General features: G+C 34.6%; 1 protein-coding gene across 3 annotated transcripts in view; it reads left to right on the top strand.

Annotated features, from left to right (window-relative positions):
* POLQ (DNA polymerase theta) overlaps window positions 1–19,731 on the top strand; it is a 131,028-nt gene that overhangs the window by 32,427 nt on the left and 78,870 nt on the right. For all 3 annotated transcript variants that reach the window (XM_032334783.1, XM_032334791.1, XM_032334799.1), the window contains exons 13-15: window positions 9,950–10,143; window positions 11,466–11,590; window positions 12,870–13,113. In XM_032334783.1, the coding sequence (XP_032190674.1) occupies window positions 9,950–10,143; window positions 11,466–11,590; window positions 12,870–13,113 (563 nt within the window). The remainder of the gene's footprint in view (window positions 1–9,949; window positions 10,144–11,465; window positions 11,591–12,869; window positions 13,114–19,731) is intronic.

The following is a 19,731-nucleotide window of genomic DNA, read 5'->3' as shown; positions in this document are numbered from 1 at the left end:
TTTTTTCCTATACCTATACCTATGATAAAGTTTAATTTATAAATTAGACATAGTAAGAGATTAACAACAATAGAACAATTATAACATAATAAGCTTTATGAATGTGATCTTTCTCTCAAAATATGTTATTTACTGTATTCACCCTTCTTGTGATGATGTAAGATGATTAATTGCCTATGGAATGAGATGAAGTTAGGTGAATCCTATAGGCATTGTGATTTAGTATGAAGCTACTACTGACCTTCTGATATTTCATTATCATCTTGACCATGGTTAACTGTGGATAACTAAAACCATGGAAAGTGATGTAAAGCATGTAAGAGTTCTTAAGTTCTTTATATTGCAGAATAATATTCTGCTATATGGATGTACTGCATGTCTTCATCAATTAATGGACATTTCGTATATTTTTGATTTTTGGCTATTATGAGTAATGCTGCTGTGAACATTGACTGGCACTAACATAGTCCTCTACATACGGACATTTCTCAAAGAGAGTCATAGAATGCATATTTGTACTCGAGGTAGGAATGATGCCCTTGAAATTGATGCTCAAGGAATACCATATTGGAGAGACTGAGTTATAAGTTCCACTAGTTTTATTTGGAAATAAAGATTCTGTAGAAAATAATAAGGATGATAAAGATGATGATGAAAGTGAAAATCATAATGGTGGTGGATATAATCATAGTGCCACTGTGCAGAACACTTTCCATTTCTTACTTAGTTCTTGAAATAATTCCATTCAGTAAGTTCTATTATTACTGTTATTATAAGATGAGAAAGTAAGACAGTTTAAGATACTTGTTTACCATCAGAAAGTAAGTGGTACGATGAGATTATATTCTAAGTGTTTACAGAGATTGCTTTTTTTTTCTTTTTAGATCAGTTTAAGGTTCACAGCAAAACATAGAGGGAAGTGCAGAGATTTCTTATATACCCTCTGCTACCTTACATGTATAGCTTCCTCTCTTACTAATAACCCCCACCAGAGTGGTACATTTGTTACAATTGGTGAATCTACATTGACATTTCATGCTTACCTAAAGCCTGTAGTTTACATTAAGATCCACTCTTGCTGTTGTATATTTTATGGGTTTTAACAAATGTATAATGACATATATCCACCATTATAGTTTCATACAGAGTATTTTCACTGCCTTAAAAATGCTCTGTGCTTGGTCTGTTCATCCCTCTTTTGTCCCCAACCCCTGGCAACTATTGATCTTTTTACTGTTTCCATAGTTTTGCCTTTTCCAGAATGTCATATAGTTGGAATCATATAAGATTTTCTTCTTCCACGTAATAGTATGCACTTACGTTTCCTTCATGTCTTTCCATGGTTTGATTAGATAATTTCTTATTAATACTGAATAATAGTCCTTTGTCTGGGTGCACCACAGTTTATTTATCCATTCACTTACTGAAGTACTTCTTGATTGCTCCAGAGTTTTGTCATTATAAGTAAAACTACCATAAATAGCTGGTGCATGTTTTTATGTAGACTTAAGTTTTCAACTCTTAGGGTATATACCAAAGAGCATGATTTTTGGATTATATGGTAAGAGTATATTTATATATTCTTATATATAAATATATATATATATGGAAGTGTGTGTGTATGTATGTGTGTGTGTGTGTGTGTGTGTGTGTGTGTATATATATATCTCCTTATATATAAGTAACCACCAAAATATTTTCCAAGCTGGCTGTGTCCTTTACATTCTCACCAGCAGTAAGTGAGAATTTCTGTGCTCCACATCATCACCAGTATTTGGTGCTGTCAGTGTTCCACATTTCTGGTTAGTCTAACAGGTGTGTAGTAATCTTATGGTTATTTTATTTATTTTAGAACAGAACTATTTTAGAATAGAAGCTAAAATAACCTGTTATACAGTTAGTCACAAATACAGTCCTCGAGTTTTTTTTGCCCATACACATAAGTATTGTCTAAATAAATAAAATAAATTTATTTTAATTTGCAATTTCCTGATGACATATGTGGAACATCTTTTCATATACTATTTTCCATCTGTTCATCTTTTTTGGTGAGGTGTCAAGGTCTTTAGCCCATTTTTTAATTATACTGTTTTTTTAAATAGTTGAGTTTTAAGAATTCTTGGTATATTTTAGATACCAATCCTTTACATATATCTTTTCAAATATTTTCTCCCTGTCTGTGGCTTGTCTTATTGTATTAACTATTGTCTTTTACAGAGCATAAATATTTCATTTTAACGAAGTCCAGTTTGTCAGTTCTTTCTGTCATGGATCATGACTTGGGTATTATATAAAAGTCATTGCCATACCCAAGATCATCTAGGTTTTCCACTATGTTATCTACAAGGAGTTTTTTTTTTTTTTAAAGATTTTATTTATTTATTTGACAGAGAGAGAGATCACAAGTCGGCGGAGAGTCAGGCAGAGAGAGAGAGAGAGAAGCATGCTCCCGCTGAGCAAAGAGCCCGATGCGGGGCTCGATCCCAGGACACTGAGATCATGACCTGAGCCAAAGGCAGCGGCTTAATCCACTGAGCCACCCAGGCGCCCCTACAAGGAGTTTTATTGTTTTACATTTCACATTAGATCAGTAATCCGTTTTCAGTTAATTTTTGTGAAGGGTGTAAGATCTAGGTCCAGATTCGTTTTTAAATATGTGATGCCCAGTTAATGCACCATTTGTTGAAAAGACTTTCTTTTCTCCTTGTACTACTTTTGCTTTTTTGTTGAGATCAATTGACTATATTTATGTGGGTTTGTTTCTGAGCTTTTGATTCTGGTCCATTGATCTATTTGTTTATTCTTTCATTAATACTACACTGTGTCTGTTACTATTGCTTTACAGTAAATCTTAAAATTGGATGATATCAGCCCTCCAACTTTGTTATTCTCTTTCAATATTGTATTGGCTATCCTGTGTCTTTTGCCTCTTCATTTAAACTTTAGAATCAGTTTGCCAATATCCACAAAATAACTTACTGAGATTTTGCTTGGTATTGCAATGAACTTAAAATTAATTTGGGAAGAACTGACACCTTGACAATATTTTCTTCCTATCCATGAACATGGACTGTTTCTCCATTTCTTTAGTTTTTCTTTGATTTCTTTTATCAAAGTTTTATAGTCTTCCTCATAGATCTTATACCTTATATCATAGATCTTATACCTTATACCAATTTGTACCTGAGTTTTTCATTTTTTGTGTGCTAATATAATTGGTATTGTATTTTTAATTTCAAATTCCACTTGTTCATTGCTGAGATATAGAGCAATAACGGGGCGTCTGGGTGGCTCAATGGGTTAAAGCCTCTGCCTTCAGCTCAGGTCATGATCCCAGGGTCCTGGGATCAAGTCCCGCATTGGGCTCTCTGCTTAGCAGGGAGCCTGCTTCTCTGTCTCTCTCTGCCTGCCTCTCTGCCTACTTGTGATCTCCATCTGTCAAACAAACAAGTAAATAAATAAAAAGAAAAGCATTAACTTCTATATATTAACTTTGTATGCTCCTACTTTGCTATTATCAATTATTAGCTTTCAGAGTCTTTTTGTTCAGGTTTTCAGATTTTCTTTATAAATGATCATGTCATCTGCAAACAAAGATAGTTTTAATTCTTCCTTCTCAGTCTATTTATCTTTATATCCTTTTTGTGTTTTAACATTTTAGTTATAACTTATAGGACAATGTTGAAAAGGAATCGTGAATGAGACATCCTTGCCTCGTACCTGATCTTAGTTGGAAAACTTCGAATTTCTCACCATTAAGTATGATGTTAGCTGTAGGATTTTAAAGACCTTCTTTATCAAGTTGGGGAAGTTCCTCTCTATTCCTAGTTTACTGAAGGTTTTTATCATGAATGTGTTTTGGATTGTGTAAAATACTTTTTCTTTATCTGTGGATATGATTGTGTGATTTTTCTTTTTTTAGCTTACTGATACAATAGATTATATTAATTGATTTTTGAGTATTGAACCATTCTTGTCAGAGCTTGTCCTTCTGGCCACCCTGTAATAAGGTTCTATTGAGCTTATATAAGAGACAATCTACTTTGTAGGAGACTAGTCTATCCTAAACAGAAAGACTTTATCATGATTATGCCTAAAACACCATCATCCATGTCTGATGCTCTTGATGTTGAAAATTTAGAATCTCAGCACACAGCACGTAGATCTCTAGACCTTGACCCTTTGGGTTATTTCAACATAATGTGCCTCATTTTCTTTCTAGCCATAGTACTGAGAGTCATAAAAAATATTTTGGAGGAGAGCCTTACAATATTTTTACCTATATATAGTCAAAATAAGATATGAAGTGGTGCCTGGGTGACTTAATCGGGTAAGCATCTGCCTTTGGTGCAGGTCATGGTCCCAGAGTTCCGCGATCAAGCCCTGCATTGGGCTCCCTGCTCTGTGGGGAATCTCCTTCTCCCTCTCCCTTCTCCCCACTTGCTCTCTCTTTCTCTCAAAAAAATAAATAAAAATCTTGAAAAAAAAAGGTAAGATATGAATATTAGCATATGTCCGTCCTTTCTTCCTTCTTTCCTTCCTTCCCTTCTTTCTTTTTAAAAAGATTTATTGGGACACCTGGGTGGCTCAATTGGTTGGGCAACTGCCATTGGCTCAGGTCATGATCCTGGGTTCTGGGATTGAGCCCCGCATCTGGCTCCTTGCTCAGCGGGGAGCCTGCTGCTCCCTTTCCCTCTGCCTGCTACTCTACCTGCTTATGCTCTCTCTGTCAAATAATTAAAATCTTTTAAAAAATAATAAAACAATAAAAAGATTTATTAATTTATTTATTTGAGAGAGAACAAGAGAGAGAGCACAAGCAGGTGAGGGGCAGAGGGTGAGGGAGAAGCAGGCTTCCAGCTGAGCAGGAGGCCCAATGAAAGTTTCGATCCCAGGAACCCAGAACCATGATCTGAGCCAAGGCAGATACTTAAGCAACTGAGCCACCCAGGTACCCCTCTTTTTCTCTTTCTTTCTTATCTGTCTCTATCTATCTACCCCCTAATATATACTTCTTTATGTATAGTATAATATGTACTTAGTTTGCCAGGTTTTAATGTTTGCATTCATGTACAACTTAATGAACAATATTTTTATTTTGTATCAGGATAATCTAGAATTTTTCTTTTTAGTGATTTTGAAAGTAAAGTATGTAGATTAACATCCAGTTTATAAGTGAACTTCATGGTACGTGTATTGAGTACAAACTTTATTCTTGGTTTCAGTTTGCTTCTATACACCTATTTTTCTTTTGCTTCTTCCTTGTTTATTTTGTTCTATTTTTGGATATTTTAAGTTACTTTAAAAATCTTTTATGATAAAACACAATATAAATAAATGATAAAATATATTTGCATTATCATCCAGTATTTACTTCATATTATTATTTATGAACTATTGAGAGATACATTTAATACTTTAGCTTGAAAATAGTCACTTGCCCCAAGTAAACCAAAACAATGTTCATTGCATATAATTTGTTTCTAGCCACAGGGATTGTAAAATGGAGAGGTAAGAATGGAGCTGGCTTTTCATTTTTAAAATAATTTGCAAGGCTGTAAACTCTGTGATATATTAATTTTCCTAAACCTGTTAATAGATTATTTAAAATTAAATTTATTTTCATCTTTAAATATTTTGAAGAGGTGGATACAATGTCTGGAAACATTTGTCAGAAAAAACTTTTAGTTTTCCTTACAGATGTAGTAGGCAGCAATGTATAAATACCAAATGTATCATAATTTAGGAAGAGAACAAAAGGCTATTTTCTGTTTAAACTGGAAGTTATGAAGAGTTGGATTTTTCCCTGAGAAGCTAATTATTTGCTGAGATTACTATGGTAGCAGATTTTACAAGAAGTTCAAGATCTCTGTAAATAGTTATAAAAAAAAAACTATAGATGTCATTTAAGTGTAACACTGAAACCATATAAGCCAGTTCATTTTTTAAAATGGCTGATTGCATAAATGATTAACTATGAAGAATTGTTTAATTAAAAAGTTAGTCCTAGGGCACCTGGATGGCTCAGTCAGCGGAGTGACTGGCTCTTGATTTTGGCTCAGGTCAAGATCTTGGTGTTCTGAGATGGAGCTCTGCATTGGGCTCGGGCCTGAGCAGGGAGTCTGCTTGAGGTTCTCTCTCCTTCTCTATCCCTACTTCCTATCCTCTCTTTTTCTCTCTAAAATAAATAAATCTTTAAAGAAGAAAAATTTATACAGTCCTATGAAGTAATATTTGAAATTGTTCTGATTTTCTAGTTCCTGGGATGAAAAGTCAGTAACATTTTATAATTTTCCAATTGGCATATCAAATTCATAGTCTTTCAGAAAATGATCTTTATTTGTAAGGTACTAAAAGTTAGAGTAATGATCATCCATAAGGCAAAGTATGTATCTTTAAATACTATCTTTGGGAATATGCCATCGTATCATATGTGTTTTCATGAGGTACTTATGTTTTTCCTTGAGTATATATCCTGTAATGGACATTTCTATTTCTTGCCTCTGTGACCAGCATCTATTTTCTCTTTAGGTAAGAGAACCAGTTTTTTTGTTTGTTTCTTTGTTTTCAGGAGACAACAACTCCTCTCTTCCAATCAGTCTGTATAGTTTGGGTATCAGTCTGTATAGTTTGGAAGGGCCTGAGTCTGCCTTGTGACTCTAAAGAGCATAAAAACTCAGATTGGACCAAGGAAAAAACTAATTTGCCATGGCAAGGATGAATATATGATCCAAACCAGGTCATGATGAGGGAACATAGTCTTGGCACATTTTGGAGGAACTTCTGGGAAGATGTGGTTTCTCTCCACTAGGGTTGCTAAGCTAAAAGGTTGTAAGTGGGAAGTTTCTGTTGTTCATATTTGCCACAGTACGGGAGAGCTTCCCTGAGAACATTATGGTATCAGAAAAAAGGAAATGGAAAAAGAGAGTGTTCTGTTTATCTTTTGTATCCTCTGGATCTAGCTATACCTATAGCTAGATATACCTCTGAATTGCTTAGTCACTTGAGCCACTCTTTTACCTCATTTTGCTTGAGCTAGTTTGAATTACGGTGTTGTCACTTGCCAAGAAGGCTGGAAGGTTTAGGTGGACCACTGTACTGTGGCTTATAGTAAATGATTTAATAATAAGATACAGTTTTACTAAGGTGAAGCCTATGTATCTTAATGGAGGAGATTACTGAGGCAATTATCCTGACAATTCAAAAAAATCTTTAATTACTTACCTGTTTTCCACTGAATTATTTGTATTTTTAAAGTTTTAAATAGCAGAACAATTTAGCCTTGATTGATATTAATCTTCAATGGACAAAAGGAAAAGGATAGCAAGATAAAGCATAAAGAGCACAAGGTTAATAGTGAGAAAATGAATTCTGCTCAGCAGGTTTTAAAGGGAATATTCAAAAAGAATTGGGAAGAGTTCTAATAGGCAATTGGCATAAGACACAGAAGTCTGGGTCAGCAGACATTCCAAGCCTACTTTGGTGTGCTTTTCATTCCTCTCCATTCCCCCTAATATACTTCTACATCTTGATGATGTCCTAATGATTTTTTAAATCATTAGCATGATTTCCTATACTTTTGTTTGTTTGTTTGTTTGTTTTAGAACACTTTTAGTCTCCTTTTGTGCATTTAATAATTGTGCATTTAATTTAGATGTGCATTTAATAATTTAGTTAGAGCTGGAATTCTTTATTACCCTACTCTTGGCTATACAGAATTTATGTAATTTGGGAGTTGCCTATTATTATGTCTTCTAGTACTGTGGAAACCATGTAAGGATCTCAGTGATATCTTTGACCTAGAGAAGCGAGAACTACTTGGATGCATCTGGGAACATTTTCCAGCCCTAAGTAAACAGTGCTATAACAATGTCAATCTTGTATGACACAAGATCCTTAGATGTCTGAAAAGAGATATCAGAAGCTTACTTCTTTTGCCTGTCTTGGCAATTGACCCTATTTTGCTTTTTATGAGATGTGTTTTATATATACCTTTATATATATGTACACATACACACACACATATAGATATCTTTATATAGAGATACACATATGGGTGTTTATATATTGGTATATACATATAAACTGGTGTGTGTATATAAGGGTATAGGTACATAAATAAAATATTTTATATATAAAGGTATATCTATGCATATGTGTTTATATGTATAAACATAGCCTTTTATAGCTTTTTATATGTATAAACATTTTTGTGTGCTACTTCTTTGGATAGGGTTTATTATATGACTTTGCCTACCTATATATAATAATACAAAGTATCTTCAGTACTAAATGTGTCTTTGTTTTGTCTATTTGTCTATTGCCTACTGACCACTTAGAGGTCAAACCTACTGAGCAGTGCCCATTAGTAGTAACAGGTTCTATTCTTGTTTTTTTCACTTCCTTGCCTATATGATCTTGGGTGAGGCACTTTGCTTACCTAGGTATTTGCCACAAAGATATTTTCAACTCTCAATATTTTATTCTCTCAGAATTTTTTAGTTCATTCTAATATTAACACCAGAAATATTTTGGGCTGAAAAATGTGGCTAAAAACTGAGTAATTAATCTATCATTCTGTGGATTTACAAGTAAATGCACATTCCAGTGGATCAGAGCCCGTTCTGAAACATTTTGTTTACTTTTGATAGAAGTTTGCCCTTCATATACCTGCCACCTTGAATTCTCTTACCTTTTTAATCTCCCAGTTTGAACAGTAACATGTTCTTTTAATGTTGCCACTTGTTATAGAGATAGACCAGTTCCTGAAAATAACTTGTACAGACTGCTGACATGTTTGAAAATAACATAGCTTTTCTTAGAAGGGTGCTGTCTTTTGATTGCATCATTGGTTTTTTTTTCCTTCTGCCATTCTCTTTCTTACCAAGTATACTGTGAACTTCTTAATCAGTATTATCAGGGATATATGAGAAACCTAGCATTCCTCTGGGAATATTATTTGTGTTGTTTCTCTCTAAAAACACAATGGAAAAAGAGGCTCTGTGATTTCCATGCAGTCTTTCAGATAGTTAAGATACTAAATTTTAGCACAATTATATATTCTAGCTGTAAAACAACCACTTGATAATCTTAACATTAATTAATAATTGTAAATATTAAAATAAAGAAGAGACACTTTCAAAATTAGTATCACTAAATTGGCATCATAAATTAGTAATTATGACTTTGAGATTATGAATGATACATATTTAAGGACAATTAATGAACAAAATCTTTTTGTGTATCCTCTTCAGGAGTTAATATTAGCTAAAATAATCCAGTTCACTGTAGCAGGAACCTTACCTTTGTCAGCATTTGCATTATACTTAGAATCCTAAGGCTAAATGGGACCTGATCCAATTTCTGTGTTTTATACATGATGAAACTTAGGGGTAAATGACTTGGCTAACGTGAAGTAGTGTTGGAGGTAAGATAATTTCATGGATCTTGTAGTAACCATTTGTTTATTAAAAAGTAACTCATCAACAGTGTAGGAGGGTTCTCCTTTCTCCACGTCCTCGCCAGCCTCTGTCATTTCCTGACTTGTTAATTTTAGCCATTCTGACTGGTGTGAGGTGGTATCTCATTGTGGTTTTGATTTGTATTTCCCTGATGCCAAGTGATATGGAGCACTTTTTCATGTGTCTGTTGGCCATCTGGATGTCTTCTTTACAGAAATGTCTTTTCATGTCGTCTGCCCATTTCTTGATTGGATTATTTGTTCTTTGGGTTTTAACCCACTGAGCTACCCAGGTGCCCCAGTAGTCTATTTTCTTTTGGTTATGAGTTGTTTGTGGATAAATGAAATTTCCGTATAAGCAGATGTTGTCACATTTAAAAATTTCTCCAAATGCTAAGGCCTTTGTTTTTAATATAAAGTTTATATTTATAGTTTTATTTCTTTTATAATGCAATAGTTTAGCTAATGAATCATGCTTCTTCCCTTTAGGTTACACCTATGTTTGAGGATTGGACTACTATTGATTGGTATCGATTTTTCTGTTTATGGGAGAAATTGCCAACTTCTATGAAACGGGTGGCAGAGCTGGTGGGAATTGAAGAAGGGTTCTTGGCTCGCTGTGTGAAAGGAAAAGTTGTAGCCAGAACTGAGAGACAGCATCGCCAGATGGCCATCCATAAAAGGTAAATACCAACAAGCCTTGACTGTCCAGTATTTAATACAGTTTTAGATATATAGTAGTTGTTGAGTTTATTATAGTCACTTTCATTATTATTAAAATAAAAGTTTTAGGGGTGCCTGGGTGGCTCAGTTAGTAAGTTTCTGCCTTTGGCTCAGGTCATGATCCCAGGGTCCCAGGATGGAGCCCCGTATCAGGCTTTCTGCTCAGTGGGGAGTCTGATTCCCCTTCTTCCTCTTCCTCTCCCCTGGTTTGTGCTCTCTCTTATGCACTGTCTCTCAAATAAATAAAATCTTTTTTAAAAAAGAAATAAGATCAAAGTTTTGGCTGAATAAATTGTCATTTTCTTGTGTTCACTGAATTTATCAATATTTTGGATTCTCCTTTAACACTTGTTTAGAATCCATTATAGATGAAGACCTTTTAAAGTAAAACCTTTAAGGGACTCTTGGGTGTCTCAGTCACTTAGGTGTCTGTCTTCAGCTTAGGTCATTGTCCCAGAATTCTGGGATCATGCCCCACATCTGACTCTGCTCAGTGGGGAGCCTGCTTCTCCCTCTCTCTCTGCCTGCTGCTTCCCCTGCTTGTGCTCTATTTCTCTCTCTCACTCTGTCAAAATAAATAGAAACAAAATCTTAAAAAAATAAAGTAGAACATTTATTTTATTTACTTAAAGATGTGAATTAGAACTGACAACTTAGAGCAGCTTCATTTGAGGATATGCTCTGTATCATAAATGATTGATTGTTACCATGAAAGAGTGAATTAAAAGATTCAGATGGGGAAATTGAATCATTTACCTTCTTTGAAATATAATAAAATTATTTTTCTTAATGGTAGTCTCTAGTAAATTATTTGCTGCATAAGTGTAAATTTTGTAAGGATTTATATACTTGGATTATTTGTGGTACTATTGTCATTCAAGTCATTACTGGTTTTTATTTTCAAATTCTGTCATTTTTTTGATATATGAATAGGTGGTCATATAACTGTGTATCAAATATTCTTTTAAATTTTTTGTGCCATTCTATTTCTTGAACTAAGTCTTATTTCTTGAAATCAGTTAGCAGTATTAAAATATGGAGGAGATCTTTTTATTATATAAATATTAGTTCCTTGCTATGCTATAGTACTAATGTATGTCAGAGTTTATTCGATAAACATTGAGCTCAGTCTTTGTCCACTAATCCTACCTATATCCCATTAGGAATCTTCTCAGAGTGTATAAATCCTCTCTTGCCTTTTTGCTTCTTTCTTGTTTCTTAGCATATGTTGTATCTTCATTGTAGACCTCTCTTACCATACTTATGGTGATTTACTTTCCAGGTTTTTTACCAGTCTTGTGCTATTAGATTTAATCAGTGAAGTTCCCTTAAAGGAAATTAACCAGAAATACGGATGCAGTCGTGGACAGATTCAATCTTTACAACAGTCAGCTGCTGTTTATGCAGGTCAGTTAAACAAGGGTTTCCACATTTATTTGACACTCTGTGGTTTGAGGTCAAGTTAAGATTACTTTTTTTTTTTTTTTCCAAATTCCATTTTATTTTAGGCTTCTCTAAAAGTGAGGGGATCATGAGAAGCTGTAATTGTCATCATAACACCTAAAACTATGGCATCCCTGGGTTTAGTTATCCTGCTCCAGAGGACTGGCAGCTAGTGGAGTAGTTGGACCTTTGTTTCCCCTTCTGTTGCTTAGCAACTGCGGACCATCCTCCTTTCTGTTTTTTTTTTTTTTCCGTTTTCCCTGTTACAAGAAGAAATAGACACGAAGTTGTCAACAGTTTCCCTTTTGTCACCAAGTTACTGGTTTATATTTGTTATTGACTAGGAGGATGGCAAATGGAGAGGGATTTCTGGATTTCTCTTGGACTGTTCTAAATATCTCTTCTCTAGGAAAGGACTGGTCTCTCCTTAATAAATCTAAACTCCTATCTCTAAGCAAGGCAAACAGGGAAGTTCTGGGTCTGATTTTGCCAAGAAATCCTTATAGGCCCTTAGGAAGGAAACTGTGGGCTGCTGGAAAAGTATGTGGTGTATATGTATAAAAGGTTTCATTGTGAAAGTGTGTGCATATGTGAGCATACTGAGGGAAAGGTGGGAGGAGAAGGTCATAAAAAGGGAGAGATTCTTCAACTCATTGGCATGAAAGATCTCAAATTGCCTGTGGGGCTAATGTTTTCATAGGGAAGTGATTTTCTTAATGACTTGGCATTGGCTCTTCTGGCTTCTGTATTTCATGGGGAATAGCTATTGAGCTGGACAGCCTTTCCTTGATGAAAATATCAGTGGGAGCTTCACTTTTTGTACTCCTCTCAGCACTTGAATATTTAAATCAGCTCTATTTTTCTGTAGTTGAAAAGAGTCCCTCACCTATTTTTAAGAGTTCTCTCTTCCTTAAAAAGAAAGTAAGGAAGAAAGAATGAGAGGAATGAGAAGTGGGGGCTTTTTGTTTGTTTTGTGTTAACATGCTCTACCTCAGTTGTTTCAAATATAAAGTTCATGATTAGGCATAAATGAGATGACATTTAATGTGTTTAGCTCATCTGTTGACCAGTTAGCTAGGGTTTTAACATGTGTCTACTATCCTGTTACTTACACTTTTTGACTCTTTAAACTTTACAATTCTGCACGTAAACAAACAACACAACAAAACAAAAGTAAATCTAAAGAAATAGAGAATTATCTATAAAGAATTTTAATTCAATAAATATTCTATGATTATTCTAGGTATGATTACAGTATTTTCCAACCGCCTGGGCTGGCACAACATGGAACTACTACTTTCTCAATTTCAGAAGCGTCTTACATTTGGCATCCAGAGGGAGTTATGTGACCTGGTCCGGGTGTCCTTACTTAATGCACAGAGAGCCAGGTTCCTCTATGCTTCTGGTTTTCTTACTGTGGCAGATCTTGCCAGAGCAAATATTGCAGAGGTGGAGACTGTTCTGAAAAATGCTGTTCCCTTTAAGAGGTAAGAAATTCCCCCCAGTAGTTATTAAATGAAAGATCATTTTGTAAATAATAGATAGAAAATGTGCTAAAATATTTTTTGTTAGATAGTATCATGACGTACATGGTGTCAGTGGAAGAAATTGAAACTGCTTTTTCTCCCTTCAAATTACTGTCATTTTTTGTGTGTATGTATATTTTTAAAATTGAAGTATAGGTGACCCACAATATTTTATTAGTTACAGCTATACAGTATAGTGATTTGAAAAGTCTGTATGTTATGCTCCACTGCTCCACTCAGCACAAGTGTAGCTACTATCTTTCACCATAAAATGCTATTGAATACCATTGACAATATTCCCCATACTGTACATTTTGTCCCTGTGACTTAATTGTTCAATAACTGAAAGCCTCTCTCACTCCCCTTCACTCATTTTATCTATTGTCCCACCCCACCCCTCTGGCAACCATCAGTGTGTTCTATGTATTTATGGGCCTATTTTGCTTTTGGTTTGTTTTGTTTTTTAGATTCTACATCTAAAAGAAATCCTATGGTATTTGTCTTTCTCAGTCTGACTTACTTCACTTGGCATAATACTCTCTAGGTTTATCCATGTTGTCCAAAATGGCAAGATCTCATATTTTTTATGGTGGAGTAATATTTCATCATAGATAAGAATCATTGATAGATATCATAGATTGATCGATGGATCTTTATATGTTTGTTATCCATCATACATCTATGTACATATATATATTATATATGGACACTTGGGTTTTTCCTATATCTTGGCTGTTGTAAATAATGCTGCAATAAACATTGAGGTGCATACATTTTTTCAAATTAGTGTTTTTGTTTTCTTTAGATCAATATCCAGTAGCGGGATTACTGGATTGTATGGTATTTTTATTTTAATTAAGAAAAGAAAACCATGCTGTTTTCCACAGTGGCTGGTCCAATTTACATTCCCACCAACAGTGCACAGGGGTTCCTTTTTCTCCACATCTTCACCAACATTTGTTTATTTCTTGTCTTTTTGATTCTAGGTGTTCTGAAATATGTAAGGTGATATCTCATTGTGGTTTTGGTTTGATTTCCTCAATGATTAGTGATGACAAGTAACTTTTCCTGTGTCTGTTTGCTCTCTATATGTCTTCTTTGGAAAAAATGTCTATTTAGGTCCTCTGTCCATTTTTATTTTTATTTTTTATTTGTTTATTTTTTAAAAGATTTTTAATTTATTTATTTTGACAGAGAGAGATCACAAGTAGACAGAGAGGCAGGCAGAGAGATAGGTGGGGAAGCAGGCTCCCGCTGAGCAGGGAGCCCCTTGCAGGGCTCGATCCCAGGACTCTGAGATCATGACCTGAGCCGAAGGCAGAGGCTTTAACCCACTGAGCCACCCAGGCATCCGCTCTCTGTTCATTTTTAAAAAGATTATTTGTTTTTTTGGTGTTGAGTCATATAAATTCTTTATACTGTTAACCCATTATTGGATATATCATTTGTGGACGTCTTCACCCATTCAATAGGTTACCTTTCCATTTTGTTGAGTCTTTCACTCACTGCGTAAAAGCTTTTTATTTTGGTATAGTCCCAAAAGTTTATTTTTGTTTTTGTTTCTCTTGTGAGAGGCGACATATGTAAAAAAATGTTGCTAAGGCCAATGTTAAAGGAATTACTACCTACATTTTCTTCTAGAAGTTTTATGGTTTTGGGTCTTTAATCCATTTTGAATTTATTTTTATATGGTGTAAGAAGTGATTCATTCTTTTGCATGGAGATGTCTAATTTCCCCTGCATCATTTATTGATGAGACTGTCATTTCCCATTGCATATTCTTACCTCTTTTGTCATAGATTAATTGACTATATGAGCATGGGTTTGTTTTGGGCTCTGTATTCTATTTCATTGATTTATATGTCTGTTTTTGTGTCAGTACCATACTATTTTCATTACTATAGCTTTGTAGTTTATCTTGAAATCTAGGATTGTGATACCTCCAACTTTGTTCTTTCTCAAGATTGCTTTGGGTATTTAGGGTGTTTTGTGGTTTCATTCAAATTTTAGTAGTATTTACTCTAGTTTTGTGAAAAATGCTATTGATATTTTGATAGGGATTGCATTGACTCTATAGAGTGTTTGGGTAGTATGGACATTTTAATCAATATTAATTTTTCCAATCCATGATCATGGTAATATCTTTCTATTTGTTTTTGCTGTCTTCAATTTCTTTGATCTGTGTTTTATAGTTTTTGAGTACAAGTTTTTTGGTACAATTGTAAATGGTATTGTTTTCCTTATTTCTGTTTCTACTACATTGTTATTAGGATAAAAATGCAACTTTTTTGGTCTTAATTTTGTATTTAACTTTACTGAATTTATTCTAATAACTTTCTGGTGGATCTTTAGGGTTTTCTATGTATAGTAGCATATCACCTACAAATGGTGATAGTTTTACTTCTTCCTTGAGAGTTTAGATGTCTTGTATTCCTTTTTTGGTCTCATTGCTCTGGCTAGGCTTTCTAGCACTGTACTGAATAAAAGTAGGGAGAGCAGACACTCCTGTCTTTTTCCTGATCTCAGCTGAAAAGCTCTCAGTTTTTCACCATTGAGTATGTTAGCTGTGGATTTTTCACATGTAGCCTATATTATGTTGAGGTATGTTCTCTTTAAACTTACTTTGTTGAGAGTTTTTATCATGAACTCATCCTGAATTTTATCAAATAGTTCTTTTGTGTCTATTGAGATAATCATATTTGTCCTTTGTTGATTTGGCATATCATGTTGATTGATTTGTGAATATTGAATTAACCTTGCTTCCCCAGAGTAAATCCCATTCAGTCATGGTTGATGATCCTTTTGATGTATTGTTGAATGGTGTTTGTTAATATTTTGTTGAGGATTTTTGCATCTATATTTATCAGGAACATTGGCCTGTAAGTTTCTTTCTTTCTTTCTTTCTTTCTTTTTTTAACGTCATTAGTTTTGGTATCAGGGTAATGCTGGCTTTGTAGAATGTATTTGGAAGTTTTCCTTTAACTTCTATTTTCTGGAATAGTTTGAGGAGAGTAGGTATTAACTCTTTTTTAAATGTTTGGTAGAACTCATCTGTGAAGTCATTTGGTCGGGGACTTCTGTTTGCTCGAGTTTGATTCCAGTTCAATTTCATTACTAGTAATTGATATATTCAGCTGCTGTGTTTCTTTCTGATTCAGTTTGGGAAGACTGTACATTTCTAAGAATTTATCCATCTCTTCTAGTTTGTCCAATTTGTTGACAAATAATTTTTTGTAATATTCTCTTATAATTCTTTGTGCTTCCGTGTTGGTTATTAATTTCCCTTTTTCATATCTGATCTTATTTGTGTCCTCTTTTTCCTTGATGAGTCTGGCTAAAGGTTTATCAGTTTTGTCTGTTCGAAGAACCAGCCCTTTTATCTTTTCTAGTGTTTTTTAAGTCTCTATTTCATTTATTTCACTCTGATCTTAATTTCCTTCCTTCTACTAACATTTACTTTATTTGTTCTCCTTTTTCTAATTCTTTCAGCTGTACATTTAGATTGTTTATTTGAGATATTTCTTGTTTCTGGAGGTCAGCCTGTATCGCTATGAATTTCTCTCTTAGAATTGTTTTCATTTTGTTCCAGAGGTTCTGGATTGTTGTCTTTTTATTTTCATTTGTCTTCATGTATCTTTTGATTTCCTTTGATTTCGTCAGTGGCCCATTGAGTGTTTAGTAGTATGCTGTTTAGTCTCCACGTGTTTTTGTTTTTTCCAGTTTTTTTTTTTTTCTTGTGATTGATTTCTAGTTTTATACTGTTATGGTTAGAAGAGATGCTGATATGATTTTAATCTTAAATTTACTGGGACTTGTTTTATGGTCTAATGTGTGATCTATCCTGGAGAATGCTCCACATGCATTTGAACTGAATGTGTGTTCTTTTGTTTTTGTATGGGATGCTCTACATGTATCTATTAAGTACATCTGGTCTAATGTGTTATTCAAAGTCACTATTTCCTTCTTTTTCTGTCTGCATGGTCTATCCATTCATGTAAATGGGGTGTTATAGACCTGTACTATTATTGTATTATTATCAGTTTCTCTTATATATGCCTGTTAATATTTGCTTTATGTATTTGGATGCTCTAATATTGGGTGCATAGATATTTACAAATGTTATATCTTCTTTTTGGATTAACCTTTTTATCCTTATATAATGCCCTTCTTTGTGTCTTTTTATAGTCTTTGTTTGAAGTCTATTTTGTCTGGTATAAGTATTGCTACCCTGGCTTTTTTTTCCCCTCCTGTTTTTATTTGCACTGCCTGTCTTTCCATGCTTTCACTTTTGGTCTCTGTATTTTTATAGATCTGAAGTGAGTCTTTTTTAGGCAGCCTACAACTGGGATTTTGTTGTTGTTGTTGTTTGTTTGCTTGTTTTAAGTAGTCTTCACACCCAGTGTGAAGTCCAGTGCAGAACTTGAACTCACAACCCTGAAATCAAGACCTAAACTGAGATCAAGAGTCAGATGCCAAACTGACTGAGCCACCCAGGTGCTCCATGGGTCTTGGTTTTGTTTTTGGGTTTTTTTTTTTTTTTTAAGGTTTTATTTATTTGAGAGGGAAAGCATGAGCCATGGAGGTGGGGGTGGAGAGGGAGAGGGACAAGTAGACTCATTGCTGAGCAGGGAACCCAACATAGGGTTTGATCCCAGAACCTCAAGATCATGACCTGAGCTAAAGGTAGACACTTAACCGACTGAGCCACCTATGTGCCCCCGTGTCTTACTTTTTAAAATTTTTATTTCTTTAATTTATTTATTTGATGGAGAGAGAGAGAGTGAGTGAGCGACAGACCGAGGGAGAGGGAGAAGCAGGCCACCTGCTAAGCAGAGAACCTAATGTGGGGCTCAGTGCCAAGACCTTAGGATCATGACCTGAGCTGAAGGCAGATGCTTAACCAAGTCACCCAGGTATCCTGGATCTTATTTTTTAAATCTGTTCTACCACCCTGTCTCTTTTGATGGGACATTAGACCCACCTGTACATTTCAAGTAATTATTGATAGGCATATATTTATTACCCTTTTGTTAATTATTTTCTTGTTGTTTTTGTAGTTTTTTTTCTTTCTTTCTTTTGCTCTCTTTCCTTTGATGACTTTCTGTTGTATTTTGTTGATTGTCTTTATTTGTTGTGTAACTATTACAGATTTGGGGTTTGTATTTACAATGTGGTTCATATACATTTTAAGTATGTGGCGGTCTATATTGTCAGTGGTCACTTAAATTTGAACAAATTCTAAAAGAAAGTTTCTTTTATTTCCCTTTCCCCACATTTTTGTATATATTTTCATATTTTATATCTTTTTATTAATAATTTCTTACTTTTGATTATAGCCTTTTCTTTTTCACTTGAAGTCCCACGTGTTTTACATTTCTTGTAAAACTAGCTTAGTGATGATGAACTCCTTTAACTTTGTGTTTTGGGGAAACTCTTTATCTTTCCTTCTGTTGTGAATGATAAGCTTGCTACAGAGAGTGTTCTTGATTTTGTGTCCCCCCACCCCTTCAGCTCTTTGAAAATAGCATGCCACTCTATTCTGGCCTGCGCAACATTTCTTCTGAAAAATCTGTTCATAGCCTTAAGTGGTTTCCCGTGTGTGTAACTTTTTGCTTCTCCTTGCTCTTTTTAGAATTTTCTCTTTACCTTTAACCTATGACATTTTAATTATATATGTCATGGTTTGGAACTCCTTAGGTTCATCTTGTTTGGAACTCTGTATCCTTCCTGAACCTGTTTTCTTTCCCCAGGCTAAGGAAGTTTTCAGCTATTATTTCTTCAAACAAGTTTTCGCCCCTTTTCTTTCTCTCTTCTCTTCTGGGACCCCCATAATGCAAATGTTTGTTCATTTGATGTCATCCTAGAGATTGCTTAACTTATCCTCATTAAAATTTCTTTTTTATTTGCTGTTCAGCTTGAGTGCTTTCTATTACCTTATCTTCTAGATTGCTGCTCATTTCTTCTCATCCCCTAATCTATTGTTGATTCCCTCTAGTGTATTTTTCATATCACTATATTCTTTAACTTTGATTGGTTCTTTCTCATATTTTGTATCTCTTTCTTGAAATTTTCACTGAGTTCTTCCACTCTTGTCTCCAGTCCAGTGAGCGTCTTTAGGATCATTACTTAAATAAACTTTATCAAGTGCATTGTTTCTCTTTGTTTCATATAGTTCTTTTTCTAAGACTTTGTCTTGTTCTTTTGTTTCGAACATATTCCTCTATCTCCCCATTTTGCTTGATTTTCTGTTTATTCCTCTGAATTGAATAGAACAGCTACTTCTGAACTTGAAGGAAGGATGTATGGTCATTCTTGTATAGTCTTTGTGTACCTAATAACTTTGGCTGGCTGGCTGAAACTGTGGCTGCCACGGGCATGGAGTTCCCAGGTACTCCTTGTTTGTGCTGCCCTGGTAGCCTGACTGGAACTGAAGTGGGCTTGGGTCAGGTGATCACAGGGCTCTCTGGAAAGGGTGGGTCTGGCAAGACAGCAAAAACTGAAGTTGGTGCAAACTGGGGCAGTCCCTGGGCTCTTTATACAGAGAACATCCTGGCAGGATAGCTGAAGCTGAAATGAGCA

Source organism: Mustela erminea, chromosome 1 (assembly GCF_009829155.1).
Source record: "Mustela erminea isolate mMusErm1 chromosome 1, mMusErm1.Pri, whole genome shotgun sequence".
In the NCBI taxonomy this organism is placed as follows: domain Eukaryota; kingdom Metazoa; phylum Chordata; class Mammalia; order Carnivora; family Mustelidae; genus Mustela; species Mustela erminea.
This window is presented reverse-complemented; position numbering and strand designations above follow the sequence as displayed.